A 22,853-nucleotide genomic window follows, 5' to 3' on the forward strand; every position below is an offset into this window, starting at 1 on the left:
AAAATTCTGCGCTTCTGTACACATAAGATATACATTAACAGTTATATTATATTATATTATTGCAAAATGTTATATGACATTTTAAAGACATTTGTTATGCTTTATTTTAAGGTGTCCTTGTTATAGTGTGATTATACATTTAAGTACTGAGTAATATTAATATTAACAACATGTACTTACTATGTGGTGTGGGTTAGGAATAGGGTTTGATTTGGGGTTAGTTGCATGTAATTATGCATAATTTACTGTTACTAACATATTAATTAACAACTATAAAAAATAAAGTGTAACCAAAAGTATGCTGTTCCAAACCTAGAAGAACATTCATTTGTTTTTACAAGCCTTAAAGGGATAGTTCACCCAAAAAATTTTAATTAGCCCATGATTTACTCACCGTCAAGCCATCCTAGGTGTGTATGACGTTCTTCTTTCAGACGAATACAATCAGATTTATATAAAAAAAATGTCCTGGCTCTTCCAAGCTTTATAATGGCAGTGAATGGTTGTTTCTGTTTTGAAGTCCATAAAAGTGAATCTATCCATCACAAAAGTGCATCTATCCATCATAAAAATGCATCTATCCATCATAAAAGTATATCTATCCATCAAAAATGTATATCTATCCATCACAAAAGTGCATCTATCCATCATGAAGTGCATCTATCCATCATAAAGTGCATCTATCCATCATAAAAGTGCATCTATCCCTCATAAAGTGCATCTATCCCTCATAAAAGTGCATCTATCCCTCATAAAAGTGCATCTATCCATCATAAAGTGCATCTATCCCTCATAAAAGTGCATCTATCCCTCATAAAAGTGCATCTATCCATCATAAAGTGCATCTATCCCTCATAAAAGTGCATCTATCCCTCATAAAAGTGCATCTATCCATCATAAAGTGCATCTATCCATCATAAAAGTGCATCTATCCATCATAAAGTGCATCTATCCCTCATAAAAGTGCATCTATCCATCATAAAAGTGCATCTATCCATCATAAAGTGCATCTATCCCTCATAAAAGTGCATCTATCCATCATAAAGTGCATCTATCCCTCATAAAAGTGCATCTATCCCTCATAAAAGTGCATCTATCCATCATAAAGTGCATCTATCCATCATAAAGTGCATCTATCCCTCATAAAGTGTCTCTATCATCATAAAAGTACATCTATCCATCACAAAAGTGCATCTATCCCTCATAAAGTGCATCTATCCCTCATAAAGTGCATCTATCCCTCATAAAAGTGCATCTATCCATCATAAAGTGCATCTATCCCTCATAAAGTGTATCTATCCATCATAAAAGTGCATCTATCCATCATAAAAGTGCATCTATCCATCATAAAGTGCATCTATCCCTCATAAAGTGCATCTATCCCTCATAAAGTGCATCTATCCATCATAAAAGTGCATCTATCCATCATAAAGTGCATCCATCATAAAAGTGCATCTATCCATCATAAAAATGCATCTATCCATCATAAAAGTGCATCTATCCATCATCCAAAGTGCTCCACATGGCTCTGGGGGGTTAATAAAGGCCTCCTGAAGAAAAATATCCATATTTAAAACTTTATATAGTAAAATAACTAGCTTCCGGCCAAACGAACATACGGATTCCACTTAAGTGTAAAGCGCAACGTATGCGAGTAATGCGACGTACTGCTGATATTTACGCTACGCCATGATGCACTACACTACTTCTGACGTCACAAGTTGCATAAGTTGCGCTTTAGGCGTAAGTAGACTGCGTATATCCGTTTGGACGGAAGCTAGAATTTTACTTTGTAACATGTGAAATATGAATAGTTTTCTTACACAAACGCATCGCTTCGCTCCAGAAGGCCTTTATTAACTCCCCAGAGCCGTGTGGAGCACTGTTTTGATGGATAGATGCACTTTTATGGACTTCAAAATAACCATTCACTGCCATTATAAAGCTTGGAAGAGCCAGGACATTTTTTTATATAACTCCGATTGTATTCATCTGAAAGAAGAATGTCATATACACCTAGGATGACTTGAGGCCGAGTAAATCATTGGCTAGTTAAAATTTTTTGATGAACTATCCCTTTAATAGAATCTGATCGTCTTAATCATATCTAGCAGAATTCTGCCATTCCAGCCGCTGTTGCTGTGCCGGTGATGATGACTCATGCCTGCTGCGCTGTGGCTGTGAGCGGCCAGCGAGTCCAGCTGAGCACTGCGCTAGTTTGAGTGTGTGTGCGTGTCTGTATTTGCTCAGTAAACACCAAACTGCATGCCAGCTCTCAGAGTCCTGCGCTGCGAGACAGTTAATACCTCTCTGTGCACTTTTTAGACATCGCATACACATATTCACACACACACACACACACACACACACACACTCGCAGTGCTGATAAAGGTGTCCTTGTGAGTCTCTCCCCCTCACACTCCCAGCGCTCCCTGACTCACGCGCCACTCGTCTTGACGGATCTCTTGTCTATCTCTTAAAGCGGAGGGTTTGATTTAGTGCTGCTGCAGGAAAATTGATCCCGTGTCAATGAGAGGAGGAGAACGAGGCGAACGCTCTTCTGCCCGCAAACCCTCTTCTGCCCGCAAACCCTCGTACACAAGAGACTTTATGAGACCTAATCAACTTTTCCGAACTGTAAAAGCTGAACCAACTTTTCCATGATTTCGCTAACAGCCCGCACAGCAGGGATGATCGCGCTCTTTCTCATAAAAAAATACGCTCTGACACTTCAGTTTAACAACATATTAAAAAGGTCAAGCCACTGAAAGACGATGTCACTCCAGTATTGCATCATAGCATGACTCCATTATTGCATAATTCCACAATACAATCAATCCTTTCACTGTGTAAAATTTTTACATCATTTACATATTCGTGAAGGCATTCGTGATTATTCCTATTGGGTGGGGTTTAAAGTGACCCTATTATGCTGTTTTAAAGGTTCCTAATTTTGTTTCAGAGGGTCTCTTACAATAGGTTTACATGCGTCCAAAGTCCAAAAACAATTAAGTTTTCTACATTGCAGCATCTGCTTTTTTCTCACAATGTCTGAAATGGTTCAATTAAGGATTATGTCTCTCTAAACCCCTCCTTTCCGAGAGCCTACTCTGCTTTGATTGGTCAGATGGCTCATTCTGTTGTGATTGGTCTACTCTGCTCTGATTGGTCAGATGGTCCAGTCTGTTGTGATTGGTCTACTCTTCTCTGATTGGTCAAACGGTTTAGTCTGTTGTGATTGGTCTACTCTGCTCTGATTAGTCAAACGGTTCAGTCTGTTGTGATTGGTCTACTCTGCTCTGATTGGTCAGATGGCCCATTCTGTTGTGATTGGTCTACTCTTCTCTGATTGGTCAAACGGTTTAGACTGTTGTGATTGGTCTACTCTGCTCTGATTGGTCAAACGGTTCAGTCTGTTGTGATTGGTCTACTCTGCTCTAATTGGTCAGATGGTCCAGTCTGTTGTGATTGGTCTACTCTGCTCTGATTGGTCAGATGGTCCAGTCTGTTTTGATTGGTCTATCACTTACAGTGTGTGTCAGAAACGAAACGCCCATCATTATATCGTAATTTCAGCTCCAGAAGCTTCCTCAGCACTTGACACGCTGTAAAGATGACGATGGTTTTACCATATCAATTTGAGTCCGAGTCCAATTATGAAACATTGGAAGAAGCATCTGATAAACCTGAACCACCGTCAAAAGCACAACTTGAGCATAATGTTTCTAAGTGGTACATTTTTATTAAGTTTGTCGTACGTTGTAGATGAGATCTGAAGGCGGGTCAAAGCAGATGTTGTTTGCGGGCAGCCAATGAAGACCATAGGTTGGCATTATGCAAATTTGTTACAAACCTACGTAGGTTCGAGCAGGAAGTAAAACAGGAATTAGTGACGACTCGTCTCAGGCAGTTCAGAATCGCTTCTTTCTTTAAGGAGACAATAAGTCTTTAAAAATGTGCAGAGCTTTTACATATACAAACAAATACTTTCATGTAGTGCATGCCTACAAATAAAGTAGGCGAAAGAATCCTATAGACTTATTAAGGGAAAGGCCAAAGATTAACGATCAAGCATTTTCTTGATATACTGAATAGATTATTTTAAAATGACAATGTCATTTTATGGTGCAATTAATCATGTGACTTCCTTTGACCTCTTCTGACTATCTATCTAATAGAGCCTCGACGTGAGGGAGGGTGAATGGAGCAGCCGGAGAGGTTGAGAGAGGGGGTGAATGGGTGCAGTGTCGAATGCCCTCCTCGCTAAAACAGGAAGTTTCCACTGGTTCTGCCCGACGCTGCCAATGTGCCCTTTCTACTGCCCAGGTTCACACATACACACACACACACACATGACCTTACAGGGTCCAGCATTGAGAGGTTGGGTAAAAGGGCAAGGGAAATGCTACCATGTGCTTTGGCAGTGTGTGATAGAGGATTGTGGGATACATCTAGTAAAAAAAATTAAATAAAAATTGTTCAGTTGCTGCTTTAAATTGTGAAGTACAATCAACTTACATTATATTAAACTGACTTTAAAAAAGTTGAATATGGTATAACTTACAGTTACTTAACTTATTTTGATGAGTTAAAAGGAATAGTTCTTAGAAATCTATGACATCACTATGTGACCTCACCAGGGTTATGACCTCATTTGTAAAGTTTAAAAAAAGTATATTCTGATATACAGACACACACACACATTGTACATTTATGTATATTTGATAATATACTGTACATTTCAGAATATTATGTATAATATGATTATTCTGGTTCACATCCTATATTTACATATATTCTATATATATATATCAATTTTTATTATTATACATTTATGCGTTTTATAATATACATTTGATAATATTAAATCTATTCTGCTATAATTTGTAATTTATGAATTTATTCTATGTATATGAATGAAAATAATGAATGACATTATATACCTGAATCAAAAAAGGCATAAACAATATATTTTACTAAACATTTTATATCACTAAAGAAATATGGGTGTATCAGAGCCAGTTCATTAGAATCAACCACACGAACAAACTGACTAAAATGAACTAGACTTGAAAAATGTATTTCAGTTAGCAGCTTTTCTACTTTTCATTAGTGATTCCCCAGAACTAAGTGTGTATACCGACACACACCCTCTTTTATCCCGACCCACCTCACCTGAAAAACCTGCCTTAAGATATACAAATAAAACCACGCGTTTCCCACCACGCAAGCGAAAGAAAGAGACTCAAAGAGAGGACGAGGAGAAGCGAGGGAGGGTGGAAGAGCCAGGGGAAGAAAAAAAAAACGTTTGAGAGTAAGAGATCCTGAGAAGTCAATGTCAAGCCAGTGATTTTCCACCACTCACACCTGAATAGCATCTTACACTGAGCTACAGAGACAAGTGGCACGGAGGAGTTCAGTTCAGCGAGTTCACAAACTAATGTCAGCGCTGTGTGCTGTGCTGCCTGTTGAGGGAAACACCAGACATCTGATGCTTTGATTATACATCTCCTGTCAAGAGTTGAACTATAATGAAAGGCTGACTGAACTTTCACCAGATTATCAAAGAGTCTCTTAAACACACACACACACACACGTTGGGTTTCTATGTTTTATGCTTTTCCATAGACAAAAGGATTTTTATATTGTACAAACTTTATATTCTGTCCCCTAAACCTACTCATCACAGAAAACTTTCTGTATTTTTACGTTCAAAAAACATAACTTGTTATGATTTCTAAGCCGTTTTCCTCATGCGGATCAAAAAACGTCTTTACTACCTTTCTGGGCCTTGAAAGTTATGACGTTTCTGCCTACGGATGGTTTAGAAACCTTAATTAAAAATATCTTAATTCGTGTTCCGAAGATGAACGAAAGTCTTAGGGGTTTGGAACGACATGAGGATGAGTAATTACTGACAGAATTCTCATTTTTGGGTGAACTTTTCCTTTAACTCAATCATATTCATCTAAGTCAGGGTTCTTATAGTTAACTTAATCTAAAACTGAAACTAAAAACATAAAGTATATTTTCGTTACTTAAAAAAAAAAGCACCTTAAAATAAAATACAATATAATATAAAAAACTTAAAAACCTATTTTATTTCAGCTAGTTGCCAAGGCTACATTTCTCATTTTAATTTAGTTTAACTTGATGTACTAAAATAATTAAATAAAACCTAAAACTGAAATAAAAATTTATTAAAAAAAAACCCCTATATAGCCATATTTATTTACACATAACAAAAACTATTAAAAACAACAAAAACACACAACAAACTAAATTCAAAGTAAATTCATTAAAATTTAACTAGAAAAGTGAAAATATAATAATAAAAAACAGATCAAAATAATAATACAAATTATGGTAACCCTTAAGAAATAAGTCTCATATGTTACAGTTAGTGTATTAATGATAACAATAAGCAATACATTTTTTACAACATTTATTAATCTTTGTTAATGTTACTTAATAAAACTACAGATGTTCATTGTTAGTTCACAGTGCATTACTAATGTTAACAAATACTTTATAAAATTATTTTTGATAATGTATTAATAACTGTTAAAATTAACAACAAAATGCTGTGGAAGTGTTGTTCATTCTTAATCAATGTTAACTAATGTAGTTAACTAATGAAACCTTATCTGTGAAGTGAGACCTTTATCTCAATGATAAACATGACTAAAAAAATCTTAGCATACAAAAATAGCACAGTGAGTTAGTTTATTGATGATCCTGAACCTGAATCTAAAGCCATAAGTGTCCTCTCTGTGCTCGCGCTCGCAGAATTCCCGTCCCAGAGCAAAGCCACATGTCTGTAAACATCTGAATATGGAACGCCGCAAATGACTCTAACAGTAAAAGAAAGCAGTGAGGATTTTTAAAGCCTAGTGAAACTGATCAGACGGGGCATTCTGGGTTGCAAAGGAGAGATGAGAGAGTGTGAAATACATGTGTCAGTTTGATGGTTTGTGAGTCAGATGCTCTTTGATTTGGTACGTCTCTGTGCTTGTCTGATCTCGCATCTTCTCGTGTTTGTGTAATCGTTTGTGACGGTCGGGGTGTGTGAACCCCTCAGGTGCTCTAGCCATCACGATCACACACACATACCGTGATGGAATCAAGCATGATGAACGGCGAGAAGAGTGTGAGCCAACCTCCACAGATTCATTCCCACGATCTCTCTCAAACTGATACGTCAGCGATGCCTTTGATATTTGGATAAGTCATTTCCGTAACATGATCTTGAAACATGACAACATTTAACATGAACGAAACTACAGCTTCGTTGCAAAACCTGCTGAGCCGCCTTTCTAGACAGCATTTTAGATGTTAAAAAAGTAGGACATAAGCTTGCAATGCATTTTATTTTCAGTTTAGGGATTTCGTTACGTGCTTTTTGTAATTGCATTATTTTTTCCTATTTAGCTTTAATTATAATTTTTTTTTAAGTAGGCTAATTTAAGTATTTAAATACTAAGTTGTTTGTCTAATAGTTATATATAATTAAATATATTAAATATTATATATATATATATTATGTCGTTAATTACCCTTGTGTCATTAAGTCTAAATTCTGTTCATCTGTTAATCATTATAAAGACATCGAGTCTCTTCAGAAAAATTGGACTAAATCACTCAATTCATTCATTTTACGATCTCTTTATTAACTTTTTAAAGCGTCAAAGTGGTAGTTGCGTAGCTGTCAATGGATGGACAGAAATCGCTCAGATTTAATCTAATGAACGAAGGTCTTACAGGTTTGGAACGACGTGAGGATGAGTAATCAATGACAGAATGTTCTTTTTTTGGGTGAACTATCCCTTTAATATTAAAGATGAATGCCAGTCTACTGGCTTTATGAAACCATTCAGGCTCCGAGTCAGCGGCGAGAACACCACTTTATCAACACAGAGACATATCATAAATTATAGGAAAGTTGCTGACCACTAAAACGAACTTCTCCTCCATCTTGTCTTGACATTCCACTACGGGATAGTGACAGGTTACGTGCGCTCCACTGACTCCACTCCTATTGGTTGTCGATCCTGAAAATTGCTCTTCATTGGCATAGAGATAAACATATCTCAACTTTGCCACGTCGCTGGACAGCCTATCCTATCCTGACACCAACGGTCACAGTCACTCGTGTTCCCAGAAATAGCCACTTCTTCTCTATTGAAAGTATTGTGTCGCTGTTGGTAGTGTGAAGCTAAGCCGCACATCTCTTGTGGTCTCCTCATTAGGGCTGAGATGGTAACATTTACCAAGCACACGAGTCTCAGACTGTCCTGCTCATTCACACAGAAAGAGAGCGGAAGCGTTCGGCGGATGAGCGGAAGTCTCATTACCCAGCAGAACCAGTAAAAGCCCAACAGAGGCACATTACAGCCTGACTAAAGAGCTTTGCTTAGAGAGAACAGCCTGTAAAAGGATAAGAGAGAGAGAGAGAGAGAGAGAGAGAGAGAGAGAATAATCTGCTATTATATTCTGTGTAATAATTTTAGTAGCAGGTGGAATAATAAAAGCTGCATTGTACTGCATGGTGTAGGCCTATGCATGCTTGTTGAACATTAAAGCATCATAACAGCACATACTGTATAAGTAATGTATGTAAAGCATTGTTGTCTATTAAGTGTCCAGCTTTATCTGAGTGCCTGCAGTAACATGAATCTCCTGGCTATAGTGTTTCTATAGTCTGAATCAATGTGGCTGCTTTCACAGTAAAGCTAACTTACATGTAGGCCTAAGTGTCTGTGTGTGTGTGTGTGTGTGTGTGTGTGTGTGTGTGTGTGTGTGTGTGTGTGTGTGTGTGTGTGTGTGTGTGTGTGTGTGTGTGTGTGTGTGTGTGTGTGTGTGTGAGGAGAGTATTGAAATTCACGCGATTACCCTGTAAAAGTGTCTCCAAACTCAGTGAAACACTGTTGCCTTCATGCGTATCGTATGGTAAATGCTTTGCGAGTGGTCAAAAAGAAAGAGTCATATTTGTGGAAAAATGAATGGAACTTTACATTCGTGCTGCTGCATATGGAAAACACAGTCAAAATATACTGTACATGCATTCAGAATCCACCAGGGATTTAGTTCATTTTAAAAGGCTTGAATTGACATCAAAACCAGTGTGTTGGTGGGGGTGGGTTTTTTTTGTCTATGTTGTGGGGACTAAATGTTCCTACAAGTATTGTAAAACCTGAAATTAGCAACATGAGAGGAGCAGCCAATGGTCACAAAGAGGAAAACGGCTATAAACATAGTAACTAATCTCTTAATGAGAATTTTCCTGTAATGGGTGCGTGCAGAGAGGAAGACGTAGACAAAAAAGATGAAGATTCAAATGGGTAACTTTATAATAATCCAACAGGTAGCGATTCATACAAAGAACACAAACACACACCACCATAGTGTTAATGATATACCGGACAAAGAGTGCAGGATAAGGTAACCTATTTATACACAAACTCAAATAAGATGCTTTAACTAACACAGCTGACACGGATGAACTAATAATGACCGTCACCAAGGATGATGAGTGACGTGAATCAGAACCAATGAAAACAAACTGAAACCAAAACTAAACTGAACACAATGGTGACAAATCCATGTTAATAGTTAATAACATTTGTAGCATAGAAAATCGAGGTTGCAGTGAAGCACTTTTAATGGAAGTGAATGGGGACAATTTTTGGATTACCTAAAAGCAGAAAAAGTACTTGTGTATTATTTGAGCAGTAAACCTATAAATCTTCGTTTTTACTGTTGTTTTGGGGGTTTATGGTGTTCTGTCATCATGGCAACAAAGTTTTAAATCTGGATATGTTTACATATAAAAGCTTAGGAAGTGTTTTTCCCACAATAAAATCATGCTAACACGCATATTGTTTATGTCAGAATATTCCAGGTTCAATACAAGCTCAATCAAAGTGATGCCAATCAAAGACATTGGAAGGGAATGGGGCCCATTTTTGGAGGACTTAAAGGCATATATAAGAAGCTTATATTTTTATAAAAGCAGCACTTAGATTAATTATTCTGTTAAAAGTTGTGTATTATTTGAGCCGTAAAATAAGTTTTACAGTCGTTTTGGGGTTTTAGGGTTTATGGCGTTCCGTCATCTTGCAACAAAGTTGTCAAACTGAATATAAGTTTTCACATAAAAAGGTAAATAAGTGATTTTTCACAATTGTTATCAGTAAATTGTTTACGTATTGTGTCTATACTATTGAGTATACAGTGAGTATTTTAACATTTTCATATTGGCCCAATTCTCTTCTATAGAGTGCAACAGTCTGGTAAAAACTCCATTCATTTTCTCCATAAGGAAATTGCTTTTGAAGGATAACTTTTAAACCATTAAAAACATACCTACTGTGAGTTACGAGGTTGTTCATGCATGGCATTTGCTTCTGCTGAAGATGTCAGCATTCATTATTTCAGCTTATTTTTAAAATAGCAGAAATCGTGGTGAAAAACTACATTACCCATGATGCAGTACAGACAATTCCACCAATCAGAGCCGAGAAAAAAAACACGCTCCAAAATAGCTTTTTAGCCCCGCCCACTCCCATTAAGCACTGCCAATGAATGTAATCGAGTCGATCTCCCTATCAAAATACTGAAATGTTTGATATATATGCATATTTTGCAATAAACTTGTATTGTTTTTATACACATAATAAACATTTGTAAATAAGTAATGTAGTTTTGATTATGTAGGCTATACATAAACCATAGTTTGCAATGCTTGATGGGATTGTAGTTCTTTCCCTCACTAAAGCCGTTAAGTACACAGTCTTGTTCCTTTGTCTTTTTGTCTGATTTTCAAATGTTTTTTTGATTCACTTCGTAGCTGGTTGATTTGGTTTATGGCTTATAACTCTTTAACGAAGACTATTTTAAAATACCTATAGGAAAAATGAATGAAAAATAATAATTTCGGAACCAGTGCCACTGAAAAGGGGGGACCGGCTCTAATGCACTCCATTGTTATCTATATTGAAGTATGTCATTGTAACCCAAAGGAGAGACAAGTTCGAAATGTATTTTTGTGATAATCAGCATTATGCCACAAATGTTGTTTATTGAGCTTAACTTGAACTGAACTTAGAATATTCCTTTAAGGAATAGAAAATATCATTGGCTCAGTATAAATGCATTTGAAGTTGATAAAAAGACAAATGTGTGTTTGTAGTGCCAGACGAGACCACCTACTTGCGCTGTGACATTTGGAGTTCTCAGCTTCTTTTACGTGCAAAACGTTCTGACAGCGCTGAGACTGTTTGCTCAAGGTGAAAGAGTTTTTGAACATGAGATGAAAACAAACTATAACAGCTACACTCTCTTTCCCTGCTTTCTGGAACAGGACGATCGGTCGGGCGGCGAACAACAAATGGGGTATGCGATCAATCATGAAAAGGTGGAGGTGGCTGAAAACGTGCAGGAAGGTGAGCGTGAGAAACAAAGACGAGGGAGAGGGGTGAAATTAAACCGGATGAAATCAATCCTCGCATAATGTCCGCTTTGTGATCGAGCCAATCTGCTCGGCTAAGCTCTGGACGTGCTTGTTTTACATTGGAAATGAAATGTGAATGTTTCCATAGTAACGTGCTCAGGCATTCCAGTGACGGTCCAGAGGTTATTCTTTCCCGCTGACCTCGATGCAGAGACGACCAAAACTTATAGACCCGTGAAATCAAAACTGACCTGATTTACTCCCTAATACGTGAGCCTGACATTCATTGGTGCATGTTATTCCAAGATCCAATCAATTCCTGCTAAATTTAATTTACAGGTTGACCGGATGGACTTGAAATACAATGAACTCATTGTCACCATATCCTTATTTAAACACTGTCACCGTAATTTCGACATATATATAATGACAAACTGATACCTGTGTGGGGTTGTAGAGCTCCTGTAGGGCGTTTCTGGAGCCTTTCCGACAGCAGCCCTCCGTCGCGAACGGGATCCGCCTCATGACTGCAAAGACAACAAAGAAAGAGAGAGATGGACTGTTAGACGAGCCTGGAAGCAAAAGAAACCAATCATGACAGGGCAGGTTTTTGTTTGAATCGATAGTGTAGTGTTCATCTGCCCACTTGAATACACACACACACATTTGTCTGAATGGATGCCCTCAGTTAAAGGGCATGTCTTTAATAATGCAAACCCATCCAACAAATCTCCATATAAACAATACATTCAATTCCAACACACTTCTCTAGAGTGTGTGTTGCAATGAATAATTTAAGCATGCTGATGCCTGTAGACGCTCTGCCATGTTGGAACTGACAGTAATAGTTTTCTACAGTTTGTCTCTCAGCAGCGAGTCCGCAGAGAGTGACCGGCACTGCTGAAATAACACTAGATGAAAGCTAATGACCAGCTCTGCTGAAATGGTGCCCTATGAAAGCAGTCTCTGTGCCACGCTGCTGCAGCATCGTTCGTTTATTCACGCTCATGTAACGTTATCTCGACTTGTAACATGTATTTGCGTTACGTTAAGAGTTAAATGTGTTTTCGCACAAAGAGAACTTTGTTTAAAAGTGTGTTAATGGCTGTAAGTGCACAGCGTTCTCAGAGCGTCTGATGTCTTGACTGTTCAGTCCAGCTCGAGGTAAGGGATCCGAATGAAACCGAGACCGCTGGGAATGAAAGGATGAAAGGAAAAGCAGAGTGACAGAGGACGATGTGTTAATGAGGAATAGAGAGGCTATTGGACTAGAAACAAGACAGTTTGGACCAGCAGGGTCGACAACCTGAGGGGTCGTCATTAGCGCGCGAGAGATAGCGAGAGATGGGTTTATGTGATTTAATTGGTCTTTTAGAAATGTTCAGATCCCTCGCATCTGCACGCCAGTTTATCACTCACTCATCTGAGGAACTAATCCTTCTTTATAATCGCGCATTTATAGTTATAAATATACCCACATGGAATACTAGCCCGCAGAATTCAAAGACCCGTCATTCAGGTTCTTCACATCCTGCTCTATGGCTGTGTTTATTCAATATTTTAGCTGGTTTTCTCTTTTTAGCGTGAAAAAAGTGTGCAGATTCCAGGTTATGAAGCCAAAAACAGACTTTTCATTCTGTCATATATGATACTTCACGTCAAAAGGGTTGTTTTAGGGACAGGCCAAACACTTTAACAAAGGAAAGTACAATTTTTTATTTCAATTTACTTTAAAATGTAATTTATTCCTGTGATGCAAAGCTGAATTTTCAGCATCATTACTCCAGTCTTCAGTGTCACATGATCCTTCAGAAATCATTACGCTGATTTGCTGCTCAAGAAACATTTCTTATTACAATCAATGTTGTAAACAGATGAATAGCTTTGTGGAATCCCTGATACACTTTTTTTTTTTTTTTGGGATTGTTTAATGAATAAAATAGCAATTATTTGAAACGGATTTTTTTTTTGTAACATTATAAATCTTCACTGATCAATTTAATGCATCGTTGCTAAAAAATAAAAGTATTAATTTCTTTAAAAAAAAAAAATTCTTACTGACCTCAAATGCTGAACTTATCTAGCCTGCTAACTCATTACAACCAGAAACAATGATCTGCAAACAAAGTGTGTGTGTGTTTGGGGTTGAATATGGGTTCGCTCTTGCCTGAACATCCCCTAAAATTATCCCACCTGCGTCCATGTGGATCTTGCTGTTATTAAATTGGTGGTCCATTGGACACACACCTGCTGTAATTTGCCATATGCTGACAACACCACTGACGGTGGCACAGCACCTGCACCCCCCCCCCCCCCCCCCCCCCCCCCCCGCCCCGCTCCGCGACCTTCAGCTCACCCGCTTCATCATACAGTTAGCCATTGTTTGAGACAAACCATGTAGTGGCCAGCTTTATGAATATTAAACTGTGAAGATCTGAGGCTGTACATTGATGAAATGTCTCACTGCTGATGGATGAGGATCTAATGGCAATGTTTTATCCCGGAGAGCCGGGAAACTAAAGAACCTGAGGCACAGAGATCTTGTTTAGTCCTAAGGGAAATCAGAAAACTAAATGAGCAAAGCAGGAATGCTTTAGCCTCCTAAACACAGTTTACAGCCAATGAACAGCACTAATATAGAGATCCTGAAACAGAGAAATAGCTGCATATAAAAACTTTGGATTATTAACTAGCCCAGCTGTACACATGACCTTGCACTGCTCATTCCCAGCAGGATGGTTTCCTCCGAGCCATGATCACATGATCGCATATCTGCAGCCATCCATCAGCCGAGGATTATGGTATACCGGAGGATTAATCTGTTTCTATCTACCCGTAACATACTCTAAAACAAATCAGTTCCCTTATCACCGCTCTGAGCACACAAAGCCATAAGTCAGACTACAACTAAAATGCACTCACTCATAAAATCACATTCAGTAATAAAAAAGATGTTTTTCAGTCAATAAAGATGACAGGGCTCCATTTGGACAAATGCAGGCCATCAGATCCCCGCCAACACGCAAAAACACAGCCAGATTTTTATTTCTCTCAATCAAATGAAAGTGAAATTTAATTAACATGGATATGCTGATTAATTAATAAAAGCGCATGAAAATTATTTAAACACATTGCATTATTGTGGTAGGTGAGTAAAGCCATGTTTTTTTGGGAGGGCATGTCCCATTGAAATGCCTTTTTTTCTTCTTCTTTTTTTCAATGGAATGGAAATGGCATGTTTTAGTGGGTGGGGCATATCCCATGGAAATACCATGTGTTTTTGGACATGTCTCATGGAAATGCCATGTTTTTGGACATGTCTAATGAAAAATGTTTTTTTTTTTACTTGTCCCATGGAACTGCCTTTTTTTACTTGTCCCATAGAAATACTCTTTTGAGATGTCCCATGGAAATGGCATTTTTTGGACTTATCTCATGAAAATGCCTTGTTTTTCTTGGACTTGTCACATGGAAATGCCATGTTTTTTTTTAGGTCTATGGAAATGCCATGTTTTTTGGACTTGTCCCATGGAAATGCCATGTTTTTTTTTAGGTCTATGGAAATGCCATGTTTTTTGGACTTGTCCCATGGAAATGCCATGTTTTTTTTCATGGTATTCTTAAAAGTACCTTGGAGTATCATCTAATATATATATATAGGCCTATATCTCAAAGTAACATGTTTTTACCATCTGATACCCTCATGGTACATTGCTTTTTTGTAAGAGTCCAGTTTATACATAATTTTTTCCTTGTGCAAAGAGACAAGGCTTCAATCTCATTATGGTTTAAATGAGCTTTCCACTAAGAGTTCAATATTTACAATGTATTTGGGTGACTTCATTAATCAACGACTGATAAGCACTGGTTGTGTGCGTGTGTGTGTGTGTGTGTGTGTGTGTGTGTGTGTGTGTGTGTGTGTGTGTGTGTGTGTGTGTGTGTGTGTGTGTGTGTGTGTGTGTGTGTGTGTGTGTGTGTGTGTGTGTGTGTGTGTGTGTGTGTGTGTGTGTGTGTGTTTACATGGACTGAGAGGAAGTGTGTGTTTGCTTTCCACCGAACACGGACATCTGGGCAGATTGTCCACTTTCTCTGATTAACTTTGCTGGCATTTTCTCATTTTTCTTTCGCTCAAGCATTTAATTCTCTAATTATAATTTTGTTATTTTTCCAATAACAATTACTACGATGGCAATGAGAGTCTTGAAAGACAGCAGGAAATGATGAATATATTAGCATTGCAGAAAGTTCAGCAATGAAATGTTCTATTTTTATATTTTCTTAATCTGATCAAACAACTTAAAACACATTACAGAAGTAGTCAGAAGTGTGTGTGGGAAATATTCTGACTCACTGCACCCAGACAACCACAGGATGAACTTTCCCATTCACATATGACTTAATGAACGAGCTCGAGTGTGTGCGTGTGTGTGTTGCATTAAGGTCTTTTGTCAGATAGGTTCAGCCTAATCCACTTTTACAGATGTGAGAAGTGCTAACAATTATAGACAAATGTTGTGTGTGTGTGTGTGTGGTGTGTTAGAGTTGTTCTTAAAGGGACAGTTCACCCAAAAATGTAAATTCTCATTTACTTACCCTAATGTCGTTCCAAATGTGTATGTCTTTCCTTCTGCGGAACACAAAAGAACATATTTTGAAACATATGATGAAAGTCCAAAACAATAATTGACTTTCATTGGACAAAAAAAAAAAAAAAGACACTTTTGTGTTCCACAGAAGAAAGAAAGTCATACAGGTCTGGAGAAACATGAGGGTGAATGTTCATTTTGGGTGAACTAGCCCTTTAAGGTGTCTGTATATAAATTCAAAGTGTTTCCTTCACCTCAGATGACTGATTAAGTCAGAAACCACCAAATAAAGAGTGTCTTGCACCCATATGTCTGGCTATACACTTAGTCAGACAAGTTAAGATGTGTTTGTCATGTTCTCCTACTATATTTCACCAGAGGGGTGTGTGAGTTGGTGTGTGGGTGAGTGCTGTAAAAGTGGTCATCTCTGTGTCTGGAACCAGGATTGTAGGTCAAGAACGTTGAATCAGAGCTAAAAAGCTGGGAGATTGGAGTCTAATAGCCCATGTTTGTTATTTTCTGTCATAGTGGGGACTTTCCATTGATTTCTATTGGTTTTATACTGAGCTAATGATGTTTTTATCCCCTAACCTTCACAGAAAACCTCCATTAAGGCATTATTTAGTCTGTTTATTTAGGCGTTTTCCTCATGGGGACTGTTTGCTTGTCTTCCATTGTAGGTGATTACAAGTTTTACTGTCCTTGAGGGGATATTAGTTCCCCACAATTTTGGCAAAAGCCGACCCAGAGTCGTGAATATGACTACTAACTACATCATACTTCACCGGACTTCTGCTGTGTGTGTATTTGAGTTGTTTGTGGGGCTTTTTATGAGTGTGTCAGCATCCTGGCGTCGTGATGCCGACACAGCACTCTAATTGCATACTGAATGTGGACACACACACACACACACACAGAACTGAATTCATTATCCAAACTCTTCCTTGAGACAATTGGGATGAATCTGCATCCTTTTATTTCCTGTTCTGTCCCTCTTCATCTTTGTACCACTGTCCTTGTGCAAAATGAATGTACACACGCTTTCTCTTTGGCCGACCCAGGCCGTCATTATTCATTCGTCTCGTTCTTCCTTCTGTGCCTCCATCCGTCCATATTGTCCCTCAGATCACATTACATCTGAAACCAGCCGACAAACGTGTCACCTTGAAGACAGGCAGAGAAAAATGGCTTCACGTCCTTCAAACTCACAGACAACGGGATACGGATGTCACCGAAAGCACTCTCGTATTCATATATTTGCTGCTAATATTTTCCTCTGCTGTTTTGATCTGCATTGCAGGTGTCATCCGTCCTGCAACTCTAGGCCAAAAACAACAGCGTTACGCAAAACACACAAAACACAGATTCAAAGATTATTCAAAAGCACGAACACATGCAGTAATTCAGACTTAAGTTCGGTCCTAACTCACTGTCAAGATGCTATCAGATTTAATAAAGGTGACCTGCAAACTCTGATGGAAGATAGACTCAATCAGATACTCTCTCACAGACAAACAAGATGGCAATGATAGGAAGAAGCAGATCATAATCTGACAAATTGATGGCTAATGACTGAGTTTGGCTGCCCAGATCCAGATCTTGACCATCTGAGCTGAATCAGCATCAGCAACACAAACACACTGATTCCTTATTATACTATACACCCAAAAATGAGATTCTGTCATCATTTACTCACCCTCATGTCGTTTCGTTCACCTTCGAAACACAAATTAAGATATTTGTACTAAATTCTGAGTGATTTATGTCCCTCCATAAACAGCTGCTCTACTATCACTTTGACACTTCAAACTGTTCATAAAGTGATTCAGTTGAGCTTCTGTTTATATTCGCTGATGTTTATATGTGAATAAAAGCCTAAATTCAATCTGTTCATCATAAAGCAATCATGTCTTGTGCCTCTTGGGCTAAACCTCCCGATTCATATGTTAGTTTTATGATCTCTTTATGAACTTTTTAAAGTGTCAAAGTGATAGCTGCTTAGCTGTCAATGGAGAGTGAAGAACTGGCTCAGATTTTATTATTTTATATCTTCATTTGTGTTCCGAAGATGAACGAAAGTCAGGAAAGTAATGAGAGAATTTAAATTTTTGGGTGAACTATCCCTTTAAATATGGCATGTGCAAATTAGTGTTTCAATATTTTTAAAGATTTCAAATCCCAAGTTGATAAGAGATTTTTTTTTTTTTTTTTTTCAAATTTAATGCATAGTTAATTTACTTAGTAAATACAAAATAAACTATTATTAAATACACTAAGTAAATACCTTCACGTTTTTTTTTTTACATATTTTTAATACATTTAAATGTTTAATATTTTACACAAAAATAATTTATTATATAAATAAATATTTTAATATTTTTATTTCATTTCATTTTAATATTTTATTTGATCCCAAATTACATAGCCCCAGTGAGTTTAGCATAGGCTAAATTTGCGACCCTTTTTGATGTTTTTATTTATTTCATGTTTATATTTAGGTTTATTTCTTAAAAATAATGAAATCCCACAGAAAAAGGTACATTTTGAAAGGTATTGAAAGAGAAACTAACACAGCTCATAAAATATTTATGAGGTGAACAAACAACATTTTTTGAATGTTAAAGCTGTAGTGTGTAATTTGTTCCCTATAAAAAAAATAAGTAAACAGTCATTGGTGATGCCAGTGGCACAAAAATTACACACTTGATTTTTAAGACTTCTTAAGCTTTATTTTGTACCCTGCTTGTGGAAAGCGCCATATATAGTAAATGAAAAGGGGAAAACCCTCCCCTCAGTTAAAGAAGTGGACATGTTGGTGGTCTAATGCACTGAGTTGTGTTGTTGTGTTTGTGTGTGTGGACCCCCTGGTGTGTGATAACACGTCTGCAGGCTGGAGAGCCATCTGCCACTCAAAGGCTCCATCCATCAAAACAAAACACAAGAGACAGTCAAACAATACAGTGCATTCCCTCACAGTCACAGACCACACACACAGATAATGACGAGAGGTTTCCAAACACACGCTGACCTCATAAAATAACAATAAGACAACATAGGTGACCTTTTGTGTTCTGCATATGCAATTATTATCGATCCAATCAGCCGAACCTCTCACCTTTCAAGAAAGACTACGATATGACTTCCCACATTTGAAATCTTTCCCTCTTGACTTTGCTGTGTAATGTCCACGGGAGTCTCGTATAGATCCTCAGGTTAAGAATGATTATACTTTCTGACATCATTGATGATGCAATAAAGCTTAAAATCATCGGTGGGTTGTCAAGAGCGTTTCCAAGCCAACGCTAAGCACCGCTCTGTGTGCCCATGTGGGTAATTAGCTAGTCTCGAAGACGGAAGGAAGTGCTTGTGTCAGCTAAAGAGAAGAGAGAAGAAAAAAAAAAGATAGTTGAAATGAGGCCTGTAGTCATTGTTCACATCCCAACTACAGCCAAAGCATTCCCATAGGAACAAAGACATCCTGGAGTTTGGAGAATAGGAAACAGACACTTGTCTACAGCCATTGTCATTTCAACTGCAAGAGCTCAGAAGCTTCATTTTATCTTGCTTTCTGTATAGTGATCAAAGACTTGTGCTTCTCACACAAAGCTTTGAAGAGTTAGGGCAGGTTATACAGTAGTTCACCCAAACACACATCTAAATATGATAATAGAATCACATGTAAATATGGTGCCTGAAGATGTGAAACTGGCAGAGAAGTTTTTCATTGACTTAAAGGGATACTCCACTTTTTTTGGAAATAGTCTGGCGGTACCGCTTTTAGCATAGCTTAGCATAGATCATTGAATCGGACAGGACCATTAGCATCTCTCTCAAAAAAATTACCAAAGAGTTTTGATATTTTTCCTATTTAAAACTTGACTCTTCTGTAGTTACATCGTGTACTAAGACCAACGGAAAATGAAAAGTTGTGATTTTCTAGGCTGATATGGCTAGGAACTAGCCTGGGAAAACCCAGACAACTTCTGGCAAATTTTGATTTGCTCTGCAAGTAGTCTGGCAAAGAGCTCATTCAAGCCCATTTCTAATCCGTCGAAATCGCGGCAACAATCAGAAACGTTGGGGCGGGCTTTACACGATGACGATCGCTGTGATTGGTTTTAGGTCTATCCAATTGCGCCCAGAGGCATTTGAGCGACGTCCGTTGGCGAAGCGCAGCAACTTTTAAATGCATTATTATATTCAAATTGCAAACACATGAGGACAGTCTCCATGAAAGACCCACTGGCAGATGAACATGCTACTACATTTCTCTCCGAAACGGTAGGAAATTAAATTAGATTTAATAGAGGATTTTAACTGTGACAAATGATTGACAGGGCAGTTTAAGTGACAGGATGCACGCGACAGATCCGTCCGATAAAGATGACGAAGTAGTATGTCCAAAAGATTGCCTACTTTTTTTGCTACACATTCAAAAGTAAATACCTTTTCTTCACAAAAAGAGTACATACTTTTATGGCGTAGTGTAACTTAGGCGAATTGGGACGCAGCATATGGCTTTACACGATGACGATCGCTCTGATTGGTTTTAGGTCTATCCAATTGCGCCCAGAGGCATTTGAGTGACGTCCGTTGGTGACGCCCCTTTGGAAATGAGTTATTAAGGAAGCTTTGCCAGACCATAACTCAGTTACTACAGAGAATGGTCTGGTTTTAACCAGGCTAGCTAGGAACTATACTCTCATTTCTGCGTAATAATCAAGAAACTTTGCTGCCGTACCATGGGTGCAGCAGGCGTAATGATATGACGCAGCGCCTGAAAATAGTCCCCAGCTCGGTAACTTCCAACGTTTGTCTAACCTATTAGACCTATTTTCAGGCGCTGCGTCATATCATTACGCCTGCTGGACTCATGGTACGGCAGCAAAGTTTATTGATTATTACGCAGGAATGAGAGTATAGTTCCTAGCCATATCAGCCTAGAAAATCGCAACTTTTCATTTTCCGTCGGTCTTAGTACACGATGTAACTAAAGAAGAGTCAAGTTTTAAATAGGAAAAATATCTAAACTCTTTGGTCATTTTTTTGAGAGAGATGCTAATGGTCCTGTCCGATTCAATGATCTATGCTAAGCTATGCTAAAAGCGGTACCGCCAGACCCGGAGATCGGCTGAATGGATTCGAAAATGGTAAAACTCGACTGTTTAACTCTGGGGGAGTGGTAAAATGAGCCTATTTCCAAAAAAAGTGGAGTATCCCTTTAAAAACAAGATTGTAGACTCTCTACAAGTGAATCACTGAATCATTTGCTTCAAAAACACTTAATCATTCAGAAAAGAAACACGTGGCTGTCTTTATGAGTGAATCATTGAATCATTAGCAACTTAACGGATTCCTTCAAAAACGTTGATTCATTCAGAAACTAAATACTACCAACATTTGCTGTGTTTTGCTTGGAAATGTGGCAAATCTAATATCCAAATATTGAATCAATCACTTAACCGTTTCATTCCAAAACTCATTGCTTGGAGATGCAGCAAATTAATAATATTCGATTACTGAATCATTCACTTCACTGTTTCATCCAAAAATTCTGATTCGTTAGCTTAGTTTGCTCAGTTTTCCACGGAAAAACAAAGTCATGTGGTTTCGGTAAAGAAAGTCATTTTTGAGACTTGAGACATGAACTTTGGTATTGCATTCTCTCTTTCTTATTCTGATGCAACTTCTCATCTCTGTAACTACTTTTGATTTCAGGTCATTGTGGACAATTTTGTTGGGAAACACAACAACTAACCACATCTGACAACACTCCGGGTGACATCAAGCTGCAAACCTGGCAGATGGCAGACGTTTGTTTATACCAGGGACTCTGGGAAATAAAATGATGGATACTTAAGCTCTTTGAAGCAAAAATGAGGTATCTGATAAACTCTCTGAAGTGTTTACGCACCATAAGTTTTAGAGAGTGGAGTGCATGAATGTGACCCTTTAATCAATATGCCTCTCTCCAAACATATCCATCTCTCACCAGATTTGCTTGCCTAACATGTATACCGCCCATCTCAGTGGCTTTTACAGATTAAAAATGAGGCAGAAATGGAATAAATCACTTTAAATGGATGTTCAGAAAATAGCTTCAAAATGTAAATACATCTCTCAAAACTAGACTCAGCAATTAAAATAAAAGCATCTAACTGAGCTGTATAATGTTGTGGTGTGTAAGACGAGCATGGTCCCCATAGGCATTAAAAAGCATTTAGTCTCCATTTAAGGATGTTCTGTCATTAAAGAGATCTACATTTTGTCTCCTTCCCCACATGATGGATTGAATTTCAGTGTGGATAGATTTTCATAACACTGAAAATAATAGCTGAGAAATAATAAAAAAAAATAATAATAATTGTTAGGTAGCTAATAAATTGTTTAATGTGCTAACATCTAAATCAACTTATTTTATTAAAGTAAAAAATTATGTTTAATATGACTGAAACAACCTAACACCCGAAAAATGTAAGGGTCAGGTCAAGTAGATATAGCTCTTTAAACTAAAAAATTTTTTATAAAATAATTTAAATTCATTAAATAAATAAATAATAATAATACAATTCTATAATTACATAAAATAATCAAATATCCTCTGAAACAACTCTCTTTTAACGCTGATGTGATGTCACGTACAGTTGATTGTGTTGGCAATTAGATTAACCATTTGCCAAGTAGCTTGTAATGGCCATTTTTCATTATCCAATCACTTCCTGATGGATAAAATCAAGTCCCATCCTACATTTTTTCTTGTTTCACTCAAAAATATGTCGCATTATGGAAGCAAAATGGGTTGTAAACAACAAAGG

At 37.7% G+C, this 22,853-nt stretch overlaps 1 protein-coding gene and 1 long non-coding RNA gene across 6 annotated transcripts in view; one reads left to right on the forward strand and one right to left on the reverse strand.

The window, feature by feature from the left end:
* The window catches only part of chst11 (carbohydrate (chondroitin 4) sulfotransferase 11), a 45,012-nt gene that overhangs the window by 10,273 nt on the left and 11,886 nt on the right, over positions 1-22,853 (reverse strand). For 3 of the 5 annotated variants that reach the window (XR_014205272.1, XM_082167095.1, XM_082167094.1), the window contains exon 2: positions 11,894-11,979. Coding sequence is in view for 4 of the 5 variants with exons in the window: in XM_082167095.1 (XP_082023221.1) it covers positions 11,894-11,979 (86 nt within the window). In the remaining variant the exon portion in view is untranslated. Of the gene's footprint in view, positions 1-11,893; positions 11,980-16,045; positions 16,080-22,853 lie in introns of all 5 variants that reach the window. The other 2 variants (XM_082167097.1, XM_082167096.1) reach the window with 1 other exon arrangement.
* On the forward strand, positions 1,916-22,369 carry LOC309496921. The gene is made up of 2 exons (XR_014205274.1): positions 1,916-3,696; positions 20,000-22,369. It is a non-coding gene; the product is annotated as an uncharacterized lncRNA (long non-coding RNA).

Source organism: Leuciscus leuciscus, assembly GCF_965113295.1.
Source record: "Leuciscus leuciscus genome assembly, chromosome: 4".
NCBI classification, from domain to species: Eukaryota; Metazoa; Chordata; class Actinopteri; order Cypriniformes; family Leuciscidae; genus Leuciscus; species Leuciscus leuciscus.